Raw genomic sequence first — 13,124 nt, 5'->3', positions numbered from 1 at the left:
TCACTTTGCGTCTTTATTCAGGAAATAGGGTATGAAAGAAGGTATATTCTCATAAACGCGCAATGTTTTGTAATCAAATTAAAAGAAGATACTCTTTAAATTTTGTTTTTAGACTGTCGTCACATCCAACAGTCCTTATCAAAAGCAAGACACCAACTAAGAGGTGAGAGCTCTGACAACAACCTGGAATAGCAATGGTAAATACCTGATTTTATCCACTTATTTTGCAACATTGTATGCTATTTACCTTTTGGGGACTAATATCTGAAAATAAATTAGTAAAAGGTCAAATGAAACAATGCACTATATTAGTCCTCAAAGGGCAAATGAAAAGACATTAGCTTTCTTTACTGTATAAGCCTTTATTTGTAAAAAGTCTGTTGTTTGAATGATAACCCTTTTTATACCACATACTTGAACACCTTGTATTTGTAAAAAACACATTTTGTTCAAACACCTAAAAAAGCTGATTGACACTATAACATTAATTTGCACTGACAAAAAAAATACAACTTCATACTACACAAATGTTGATTCCATGAGTACTGATACTCCAAATGAAATCAAACACCTTATTAAACAACTGAATCAAATAAGCGCCCAATGTGAACAAAACAATTACAGTACAAAAACCAAATGCATTTTTCTTCCAGTGCCAGTATATCAGATGAATTACATTTCCTTCTTATGATAAAACAACAACAACAGTAAGAATAACAATCCATAACAAATGCAACAAATACAACAAATCAGAAATGAACACAGAAATGAATAAAATCATTTACTAATTCATACTGAAAAATAAATGGTTTGTTGGTCTTGTGGGTTTCTTTCTTTTAGTTACCAATCTTTATAAAGTGTTGGAAAATCTTTCTTACCTACTGGTTAAACATGAGACAGTCTCTCTGTTATGCTCCTTCAAAGAGGGAGGTATACTGATGTGTAACTGGGAATCAGCACAGCTTCTTGCAAGTATCATCATACAGTAATCGACAACAGACCATAACCAGAGGCAACTTATTAAAGAGAAAATACAAGGACAACCCACTCAGTGTGCAATCACATGGCTTACGTTCAGATGCTACTGGTGAGCATCCTTTACATCCTTTTTAGTTGAAGGGCGATCGATGTTAATGCTTATGCTGAACCTGATAAAACTACAGCATGCACTTGGTGCATTTATTCCAAATTGCGTGATTTACAGTAAATACATTGTATAGAAGTACATATCACACGATGTACGTTCTATGTTTACATTTTTCCTCCAGTTTTTACGAACAGTTTGCTTCACAAGATTTATAGAGCTGGCTGTAAAACAAGTGCAATTTGAGCATGTAAACACTGGATCTTTCTTTTCCTGGCTGTGGAGATGAATCGGATGGTGTGGAGTAAAAATATATGAAAATAAAACCTTTCAAAACTTAGGTCATGCAAAACAAAACCTACAAGGTACATACAAAATAATGAATGCACCAGCAAAAGTTCTTCCAACAGTGAGGAGTCTGTTAGCCTTGTTCTGCTGTTGCATGGTTGTGGTCAGCTTCAGTGCTATTCATAACTCCCAGAGCAGTTTTGTGTCTACAGGTTCAGCCCGTCATGCATATCTTTTTTTTTTTTTGGGAGAGGGGAGTGGTGTAATCCCAGATGAAACAAGACTGGAGTCAACAAAAAAAAAGATATGATTTATATCCCTTATCATACTAGATCCCAGCTGGTAACTATGGCACTGACTGAAACAGTTTAATCATACAACAATACTGGCTGTAATTTACTTACACAGAACCAAGGGACATTTGTGGAACTGTTGTTTATCTTTAAATATATCCAGGGGACAATTTTATATCAATACCCTCAACGTAGCTAAACATATTTACTTCAGGGAGCTAGCCCGCACAGACATAGACTTCTATTGTTAGCAAGTGAGCAGCTGCACTTGGGCAATTGGCTAAGTACCTTGCTCAAGGGCACACATGACTGTCTTATTGAGGAACAGGAAAGAACATCCCACTCGCCTTCTTAAGGCTATCCTGCTCCTCTAGCCTCTATAAGCCAGCAAGCCGATCATGCCCTTCATTTTTTTTTTAGCAGATTCATGGACGATGGCTGAGGTAAACGCTGCAGCTATACTGTGCAGAAATTTCCTGCAAATCCTAGGATCAGATATGTTCAATGGGAAAGCCCGACTAGAGAATTTCATAAAAGGTGCCATCCCATTTGCAAAAAGTGAACCAAGGCATACTGTAATTTCCAGGAATCTTCAACAGCATTAGCATTAGCCTTGTTCTTAAGGGAACAGGTGAACCAATACAAGCTCAGAGCCACCAGAAACTCCTTCACTGTGAGAGGACTTTGCATTGATTTCTCCATTATTTTGTTCACACCATGTATTTCTTGTGTCTCATTTTTTAGGTTTCGTTTGCAGAAGTATGCCAATGCTAGAGAAGCTGTCCATGCCATTAGCAGTGAGGCTAGCTGGTATTACGAACTGCCATGTTTTTGTTCATGCATTAAGAACTATTAAGTGAAAGATATCATATTTACAGTACAATTCACATGTAATTACACATATACACTAGAGGCAAGAAAATTCACATTGAAATCAGTTCAACACTTTTTTTTCTCCTCCTCTTCTCCTTGAACATATGTGTCAAAAGAAATCTATTTTCTCTCTTGTATAAGCAAATATCCTAAAGTAAAAGCATAGAACAGAAGATCCTCACAGCTTTTGGGATGAATGTGCTGATTTCATGTCCAGAAAGCAGGTAATGCATGTTCTGAGTGAAATGAATGGTATTTACTGCGAGCATGCAAGGGCTGCAAATGTTTCTCCTCCGTAGTGTTTGGAGTTCATTAAAGATATGTATCAACTATCTCAAAAAACATGTATACCTGAATAGGCATGTTTGTATTCATTTCTGGGAATAATCCAACCTGAATGAGAATTTGATACTTGTGTTAGTTTGCGTTACAAAATGCAAGAGTGGATGGATTAGGCTTCTTTCTGGTCAAACATGTTTCATTGAGTTAGTTAAAATAACACTTATGGTTGCCTATAGTTTTTACAAACCATATGTGGAACAAATCGTATCCTCTGGCCTCACAGTCTAACTCAACTCTCAGCAGAGATCCATCATGTTGCCTTTTAACAGTTTGACAAGCTGTAAGTGTTCAGACTGAGATGAAATGATGCAAAATAAATAAATAAATAAATAAAAATAAAAAACTCAGTAAAGTGTATTATTTAAATAAACTTGCATTCATTATACCCTAACTATTACCACCTTCCTTTATTTTCATTTGTTCAAAAATTCCTAGGACAAGACTTCCTGAAACATGAATGTGAACAGTGGTAATCACCGCCTCAGAAGTGCCTGAATACCCCTCACTCAGACGCCTCTGTCCACATCTGACATCTCAAAAGAGAACAGTTTTATAAGTTAGAAATGCAGCATGCATGTCTCAGGGATGTATCTTATGCTTTAAAGGGGAACTCCACAGATTTTACACATCAAAGTCTGTTTACAGCTTGAGGAGAGCTATTGCATACGTGAAAAAAAGTTGATAAATAGCCTCATGTGATGTCACTTGAGTCAGCATCGGTTAGGGCAGAAGACTAAGAAGTTTAAAAATGAAAAAAAAAAAAATCTGGGGGTGTGGAGGGTGTTGAGAAGTGAGCTTGCCAGACCTCTGCAGCCTGCTCCTCACCTCTGTTTGAGGCTTGCGGCTCAAGGCTACATTAGCCGCTACTAGCATAACAAACCCCTACTTCTGACAGGATTGTCGGCAGATGAGGTGCACTGTGGGTAATGTAGGCACCAGGAAGAAGAACATCTGGAATAAAGACGATGACTGATCTCTGGTCCTGCTGCATCAACAATAACAATGTTATAGGAGTGCGATGTCAAATCGGTGGAGTTCTCTTTTAAAACTGGCACTGAGCATTCTTAACTAAGCCTGCATGTGGAAACAACTGATGCTACTGTAGTCAAGTTTGTTGAATTTCAGTCTCAACTCCCTTCTGTTTGGCAATTTTGAAGAACTCTGTATTTGTGCATTATAACATATGCCACCATTTCAGCCGTTACCCTAAACTAGAGTATAATACTGAATATTTATTCTCTATATAACACAATAGAACCTGCTTCAGAGCTTGGAGTTAAACATTTTAACCCAGAGGCAATTTTCTCACAATATTCACTGCTACTTTAGTTTATTGTGGCACTTGTTGACTCATTGTCACTTTTCTCATAAATAACAATAAATTTACTTTCTTCACATTTAGGAATAATCACTATGTTTTGGTCATGTAATCCTTTGGACCTCACAGTTGACTGAAAGACAAACAACAGATTGTTCAGCTGCAGACAAAAACATAAAACTCTTCCTGTTACTGTCACCACCTCGAGACGTCCTGTTTATTTTTATGGATTACTGGATATTTAAAGACGATCTTATTTCTTCTTTCTTTTGCTTCTACAGTACAATGACGATGATGCATAAAATTTAAATAAACAGAAATACTAAACTCGGATCACAGCTCGGGCCACATCACTGTACAAACTTCACTTTGACTTACAGAGACAAATTGGTTTCTCATCAGTATTCCTTTCTGAAGACATCTTGTGCATACTACACCCTGCGCTCCAAAGGGGAGTGGATATTTCTGATGATAAACTGATTACTCTGAAAGCCTTCCATCTTCCCCCGTCCCCATGTGTTTGTGTGTATGACAATTTCCCCCCTCTTTTTTCCATTTTTATCAATCATTTAAATATATGTTGTTGTTTTTTTGCTACAGGACCCATGATAGATTTGGTTGTGTAGGATTTGCTCCGAGCCTGTTGTTCCTGGTAGGGCTTGTTTGTGCTTGAAGTGAAGAGGACACAGAAAGATGCTAATCTGCACTTCGGCATGGGAGGATTTTTTTTTAAATTTGTGTTTTAACTCTTCCCTGTCTTCCCTACAATGTCCACTGTCCATCTGCCTCAGTCACCTAATGCTCCAACTCCATTATTATTTCTTTAACTTTTATGTGGTGGCTGTTTTGGATTCCCCATCCTATAAAGATATGATTATCTTGGCTGATTTAAAAAAAAAAAAAAAAAAAAAAAAATCAAGCTCCTACAGTACTTTTTTTCACTTTGCTAATGAACCTGAGCACTGGAAATGCAGTGTGTTTTTTTTTTTTTTTGTTGTGTTGTGTTGCGTTTGAGAGCAGAACTAAACAATAATACATATGTATTATAGGCCTTTTGGTCATCATTTCAATTCATGGCTATTTATCACACATTTTCTCCCAGAGAATCAGTGTATCATTCCTGATCAGGCTGATGTTTCTGATCCTCTGGCTTCGTAGCATTTGTGTGATGGCACTGATTTAGAGTGTGAAACGTTGAATCCTTCTCCCCACATCTTCCGCCCGGGCTGCCCATTACTATCCCAATCAAATAATCTTGCCTTCAGAAACTGCAACTCCAACACAGAAAAAATGCTCAACAAACAAAGAAATACTGTATACTGAATGACAACTGGTCAAACTGTGGGCTGATGTGTTGACTCTTTTGAATATACATGTTCTCACATCTTCACTGTGGAATAATTTCAAATGAATCACAAAAGCACCCCCCCCACCCCCCCACCCCCATCCTTTCCTTTTAGCAAACACAAAGCAGGATATGACATCAATGAACTCTGCACCTAATGAGCATATGAATCAATCAATAGGAGGAAAGAAACAGTACAAGTATACTTTCATGAGCATCTGAATGATAAAATGTATAGAATATGTTTTTTTTTTTCACACAATCAAAATGAGCAATGCATACCTTTGACTCTTTTATCTCATAATGCCCTAGCTCTAGAACATGTTCTGACACTCTCTGAAATCACAGTATTTTTCAAGACAAAATCATATCTACAATAATCAGCACTTGTTTTTAACCTTAATCAAAAAGACCCCCCGCCCCCTTCCCAAGGATGTGTTTCTAAAAATAACATGAGAAGAGAAAGGAACACAAGTTTGCGTTGACTCTGGGCGGGGATGCGGCGGTCAAACATCCCATCCACACGGCCATCTAATGGAGAGCCATTAGGCCAGAGCTGATGTCTGATTAAGAGAACGATATCACTGCAAAAAACCCAAGGAACAACACATAATCCAAACAAGGTTGCTGTACATAGTAGAACCGGAGATTTCCGTGCATGTTATCCATGGGCAATGGGGTGGGAGGGGTTGTGGGCGGGTAGGTCGGGTGAGGGCGGCGGGGGTGGGGGTGTGTCAAGGATCTCACTCAGCTGATGCCTGAACAGACGAGCCACCACTGATTTCATGAGCTGCAGTAGAGGATTTTTGATCACAATAAGTATCAATAAAAAGTCAATGGGACTCTGAGACATCTTTTCTCTCTCAAGAGCTTCCACTTTCTCTTTTTTCTTGTTTTTTTTTTAGCAAAAATATCATGCAGTCTTTAGTTCCAAAAACCCCTGGTGGGATCTCGTGTTTGTTTGTTTGTTTGTTTGTTTGTTTGTTTGTTTGTTTGTTTGTTTGTTTCTTTCTTTCTTTCAGGAGGAAAAAGAAACTCAAAGCCTTGAAATTCTTCTCTCACAATTATTCTTAAACATTCAAGTCATCCTATTAATACTTTGTACAGCAGAAAGGTCCTTCAGATTTCACATGTGTATATATAAATATAATATATAGAAATATGCATATACATATGTTCAACTTGTATATGTGTATACATATTTTGGAACTGTATCAAAGCCAATTTAATGTGCTCTCAAAATATGGCCCATGATTCCTAGTGGGATGCACATCAATTCACATAGTACAACCAGTAGATTAGGTTGAAAAATCCAAAGGTGATAGGGAAAATGACCCGGGACCACTTGTCAATGGTGCTAACATCTGACAGGTTTGGGATTTTCAACTTGAGCTTGGAGGAGCGTCGCCGTAGCCGACAGTTGGCCCGGCTCCGCATGGCGCTCCGGTCCAGTGAGTGGTGGCTGAAGCCATCTCGGGGCGCCATGGGCTTCCTGAATTGGACCCCGGAGCTGTCGAAGGACATGACTGAATTCCGAGAGTCACTGACGCTGCTTCCCACGTCAGAAGGCATCACTTCGTTGTTCATCTCCAGCGTGGTGAGGAGGATGTTTCCATAAGCATCCACCTGCGAGGAGAGGGGGAAAACAAGCGGGAGTCAGCGAGGGCTGAAATGTCGAGCAGTAGCCCCAAATTCCCTCAATAATGAAAACTTATATTAACCCCCCTCCCATCTCCCAAGCTGTCAAGCTAAAGCAAAATGTAGGGATGATATGGAACGTCATTTCTTGCATGCAACAGAAATAGTTAACAAAGAGTTTCTTTATACAGATATCTATTAGTGGTTTTCACTTGCAAAAAAGTGATAAAAGTCATTTGAACAACCTTAATCAACTGACTTTATTGTGAAGTCTGGCCTTTAGCTGATATGATTTCTAAATACATGTACCCCAACTTTTCTTTGTTCCTCGAGATACAGATTTCTTCGCTGTGTAAATGACCTGAAGGTGTTGGTTTGAAACGGCACGGAAATGGAGTCCTTGCAATGTGAAAGAAAAATGAAGAGAACATTAAAACGGCTATAAAATTCTGGCAAATAAGCACATTTTCTCAAAATTACACAATGCATAAGACAGAGTTAACATGAACAACTTTGAATAAGCATTTAGTACTTCACACACAAAAAACAGTGGGGGGTAGGCGTCATTCCTTCTGACCACTTCAGAATCTGCCATTGTTAAATTGTCCAAGGCTTTCTCATTCTGCTTTTTGACATTTTGTCCACTTTAGTTGGAAAATACACGTTAAAATACAAGGCAGCAGAGTGAGAATGAATGAAGCCTACAGCATAAACATAGACAACAACCTAAATAAGAAATGAGAATGTTAACACCACTGTTGAACTAAATGAAGCGCTATCTCAATGAAAAAGGCTATGCTCGATAAAAAGCAGTCAGTGCTTGAGGGAGAAGCAATGGATGATGGTTTGTGAATGCATATTGGGCTGTGGTGGCATTAGTATGCTTCTGGAGGATTACTTCAGGGAATATTATATATGTGTCTTTGGATAAAATGACTATGGCTAGAAATCTTATGTGCAGAACATAGTATAGTACTTGAACTCCAACTGACACAGAGACTAAAAGAGAGGTAGCAGATGAAGATGCAAACCTGTTCCCTCAGGCGCTTCTCTTCGTATCTGGTGCGCTCGTTGTTGGCTTTGTTCAGCCTCTCATTGATTTTCTTCTGTTGCGCAGGGCCCCGGCCAAAGAACACGTAATTTACAAAGGCATATTCGAGCAGGGCCAGGAACACAAACACAAAACAGCCCATGAGGTAGACGTCAATGGCTTTCACATACGGAATCTTTGGGAGAGTCTCCCTAAGGTGGGTGTTAATTGTTGTCATGGTAAGCACCGTTGTCACACCTGAGTACAGCAGCACATAGAAAACAAAGAATTCACCATCAGACACCGAAGTTAGATTTCACTTTAAACACGTATCAATAGTGATGTTAACGTAGGTCAGTGAGGGAAGACGTTTTCAGATCATTTAGAAAAGGTAACAATACTTTGCTGTAAAAAAATAAAAAGCAAAACAAATTATCAACAGCAAAATATACATTAAAAAAAGAAAACGTACTTAAAAGAATGGTGTATTATACTATTATACATCATATTATTTGATTATTAATACTGATGCATTGGCACATTTTAATGTTGTAGCTGGTAAGGTGTGGTGTCTGCCTAGCAGTTTCATCTATAACAGAGAATCATATTCTGAAAGATTATGTTTGTATGTTGAATAGTAATCTGTATAACTAGTAACTAAAAGTGTCAGAGCAATGTAGTGCTGTAAAAAGTACTTTTAGTTGAGTAGAAGTAGAAGTGTCAGAGTCTCTTAGTTATAGCTAGCCACTGAGATTGTAAATGAGGTCACTGCCTAAGATTGCCCACATGTGACAAATAAACCTGATTGATGATTATTAAATGTCATGAACATCGCAAAAACAGTGACTGTCACAGAGTCCTGTTGGATGTTGTGACACTGTGTGTACTACTTTAAGGTAACTGGGGCACATTTATCATATTATGAGTAAGCATGTCTCTCAGGCTTACTCATAGTATGTAATAAGTACTACTCATCACTCCATATTTTCAACATGTACATCAGTGTTTCTACTTTTAGTGTTTACACAGCACTAGCTGACCTGTGTGAACATCAAATGGAAGCAACAGAAATTCAGCAATATGACTAAATAGAAAGAACTGATGTAGCTTGTAGGTGTGTAATTGTTGCATTTGGTTGATAATTAAACACTGATATCCCTTTTTTACTGAATCAAAATAAAGTTGATAATTCATAGTCACTGTTGGTTCCTGTGATAATCACTGGATTTTGATGGAGACAGGTACAAGTTTAATAATGCAGTGGTGGCTGTGTCTTACCCAGGGCCACCCGAGCTGCAGAGGCGTCGTAATTGATCCAGAAGGAGACCCAGGAGAGGATGGTGATCAAGATGGAGGGCATATATGTCTGCAGGATGAAATATCCAATGTTCCTCTTAATCCTGAAACTCAGCGAAAGCCTTGGATATGAACCTGTAAGTAGGAAGAAGGATGGAGTGATAGTTTGGAAGAGAGCAGGGCGGAGTGAAAACACATCAGTGAAAAAAAGGAGAGAAGGGGGAAAACGTTGGCACAACTTAAGAGTTCCAAAGTCTGCACTTTGACAACGCGCAGGGTAGTCATTTCTCCATTTGTTCAGATGGAGCACTTAATTTCCCCAAAGCGATGGATTCCTTTCCAGGGACAAGTTCGATTCCAATTAAACATGGCAGAAAGTCGCAAACACGGCAGATTTTTCTGCAACCCCCTATCTCAGCAGGCAGCTCCAGCATCCCTCTGAGAATTGTCACAGAGAGCTGCTCTGCTTTTCCTTCGCACTTTCCCTGTCCTCTAAACATTACCAAAAGGGCATTTTAGAGGTGCATAATTGCAACGCATGCCTTTACACTGAAAGAGGAAGAAACATATACGGTATGTGGCTGCAAGGTGGTAAGTCATTCCATTGCACATTTTGCAGGAAAATATCAGCTGGTTGTGCCAAGACATTAATTGGTCTTTTGACTGCACTTTAATTTAAACAACCGCAACAATACAATGCTGATGCAAAAAGCAATATAAATATCCAGGCAGAACCTCTCTGCTTCAGCTATGGCTTGATATTTACGAGGTTGGAAACAATACAAATAGCTCTAAACATAGTTAAATTCCATTCTATGTATTCTACCTACAGTTTTATTTCCAATATGTCACCAAAGAAAAAAGGCTCCAGATAAGCGTGATGCTTTTAATCTAAAAGGCTATTTGCTATGGGGAACACACAATGATGAATGACCTCATCATCACCAGGTTCCTCTAAATCTTTTAATGAATCAATACCTTAGCATACATTCTTCATCAAGTCTGAGACAAATGCCTTAGATCACCCAAGTACATCCTAGATTAATGGTGGCAACAAATGTTCACAGATTTCATTAAACTCAAACATGAGAATTACACTTAAATTTCTCTTTTGTCTTAGAATAGTGAGGGTGCTTATGGGGTAGCTAGGGTCTCTTGTCTAAAGTCTGTGTGCCATATCTATACAGTATGTCAGAGTTTGAAATACAGAACGTAAACCTTACTGCTCTAACACATACACGTACTGTATCTGTGGCAATGTTTTGTGACACTGTTCTGTAGTTTAAATCCACATAATTGTGTGGACCATTTTGGGGAGTGATCCATATCACTTTCAATATGTCTCAGTCAGCAGTGGAAGAAATAATCTGATTATTTACTTAACAGAATAGATTGACATTTTGGGAATAGGCCAAAAGTAAAATGAGAAGATCAATACCACTCTCATGTCTGTGCAATAAATATGAAGCTGCAGGCAGTTAGCTTAGCTTAGCATAAAGACTAGAAACAGGGGCAAACAGTTAGCCTGGCTCTCTCCAATGGTAAAAAAACCCACCAACCACCAGCGCCTCTAAAGCTCACTAATTAACACGTTGGCTATATCTCACCCCTGGAGTCTGAGCTGGTTGCCGTGCAACCTCGTGTGATGACAGAGCTACAGGAAGTCACTGTGCAAAAAAATAGGCACTGCTACTTCACTACAAATTGTCATTTTTACACTTCATACACACAAGACAACATGTTGATTAGTGAGATTTAGAGGTATTGGTAGGCATTTCTTTTACCTTTGGACAGAGCCAGGCTAGCAGCTCTTTATGCTAAGCTAAGTTAACTGTCTGCTGGCTGTAGCTTCATATTTAGCATACAGATATTAGCTTGGTATTGATCTTCTCCTCTAACTCAAGTCAGTAATGGATTTCCCAAAATATCAAACTAATATGAAGCACCAGTAGAAAAAACTTCTGTTTCAGAGCATAGTTTTATTGAATCATTAGCCTGTAAGCAGCATTTTAATGTTTAAAGCTGTTTCAGGTAGTGCTATGTCAGACCAATATTCTACTGCAGTACCTTTTAAAGCAATATAAATGTATTCTTATTCTTATTAATAATAATAATATTGTTATTAGTTATTTTATTTACTTTTTGGTGGTTTAATCATTAACTGCATCATAGGACCAAGATGTTTCAAATATTTAGCAAGTGAGGGAATACAAATTACAATATGTCCAAATGAAATGTAGTAAAGTAGAAGTAGAAAGTTTCACAAAATAGAAATATTCAGGAAAGCACCACATACTTGTATTCAAGTACCAATAATTCCTGTACATATATTGTGCTTTGATTTCAATTTACGTAGTTCTGATTTTCCTGGACCGTACTCTGATTTTATATCTGAAATCTCAGAGTTTTTATCAAGTTTAGTCCTCAAATCAGATAAAGTAATTATTGTAGGTGATTTTAATATTCATGTGGATGTTAACAATGACAGCCTTAGTAACGCATTTATATCATAAATAGACTCAATTGGCTTCTGTCAGAGTGTAAATAAACCAACTCATAGTTTTAATCACACTCTTGACCTTGTTCTATCATATGGCATTGATATTGAACATTTAATAGTCTTCCCACATAATCCTTTCCTATCTGACCATTATTTAATAACTTTTGAATTCATACTATTAGATTATAAGCCATTAGGCTACAGTAGATGTCTATCTGACAGTGCTGTAGCTAAATTTAAGGAGGAGATTCCTTCAGTGTTTAATTCAATGCCATGTCTGAATTTAACAGAGTCCTATACAACTTTAGTCCCTGTGAAATTGATAATCTTGTCGATAGTGCTGCAGGCTCACTACGATCAACATTAGACTCTATCGCACCAATAAAAAGGAAATTATTAAAACATAGGAGACTAGCACCGTGGTACAACCACCAAACCCGCCAGTTAAAGCAAATAGCTAGGACATCTGAAAGGAAATGACACTCTTCCAAATTATCAGAATATCGCTCAATTTGGCAAGATAATCTTAAAACTTATAGAAAGGCCCTCCTTAATGCCAGAGGAGCCTATTACTCAGCACTAATAGAAGAAAATAAGAATAACCCTAGGTTCCTCTTCAGCACTGTAGCCAGGCTGACAGAGAGTCACAGCTCTATTGAGCCACATATCCCCATAACCTTAAGCAGCAATGACTTCATGAGCTTCTTTTATAATAAAATTATTACTATTAGAGAGAAAATTAATCACCAACCGTCATCAACAGTTATCAGTGGCTCTCCAAGTTCAGAGACTTTTACTAATGTAAACTTAGATATATATTTAGACAGTTTTTCTGCTATCGATCTTCATCAGTTAACTTCAATAATTTCTTCATCGAAACCATCAACCTGTCTGTTAGACCCGATCCCAACTAGGCTGCTTAAAGAAGTTGTTGCCTTAATTGGCACTTCTTTACTGGATATGAATAATCTTTCTTTATTATCAGGATATGTACCACAGTCCTTTAAAGTAGCTGTAATTAAACCCCTTCTTAAAAAGCCCACTCTTGACCCAGGGGTTTTAGCCAACTATAGACCGATTTCTAACCTCCTCTTCCTCTCTAAGATTCTGGAGAAAG

General features: G+C 38.0%; 1 protein-coding gene across 2 annotated transcripts in view; it reads right to left on the bottom strand.

Moving 5' to 3' along the window:
* The window catches only part of gabrb4 (gamma-aminobutyric acid type A receptor subunit beta4), a 64,269-nt gene continuing 51,145 nt past the window's right edge, over positions 1–13,124 (bottom strand). The window contains exons 7-10 of one of the 2 annotated variants that reach the window (XM_051401772.1): positions 9,490–9,642; positions 8,213–8,469; positions 7,491–7,580; positions 1–7,169 (exon numbers count right to left, since the gene is read on the bottom strand). In XM_051401772.1, coding sequence (XP_051257732.1) covers positions 6,816–7,169; positions 7,491–7,580; positions 8,213–8,469; positions 9,490–9,642 — 854 coding nt within the window. In that variant the 3' untranslated portion in view covers positions 1–6,815. The remainder of the gene's footprint in view (positions 7,170–7,490; positions 7,581–8,212; positions 8,470–9,489; positions 9,643–13,124) is intronic. The other variant, XM_051401773.1, reaches the window with a different exon arrangement.

The sequence above is a fragment of the Dicentrarchus labrax genome, unplaced genomic scaffold, assembly GCF_905237075.1.
Source record: "Dicentrarchus labrax unplaced genomic scaffold, dlabrax2021, whole genome shotgun sequence".
Classification (NCBI taxonomy): Eukaryota; Metazoa; Chordata; class Actinopteri; family Moronidae; genus Dicentrarchus; species Dicentrarchus labrax.
This window is presented reverse-complemented; position numbering and strand designations above follow the sequence as displayed.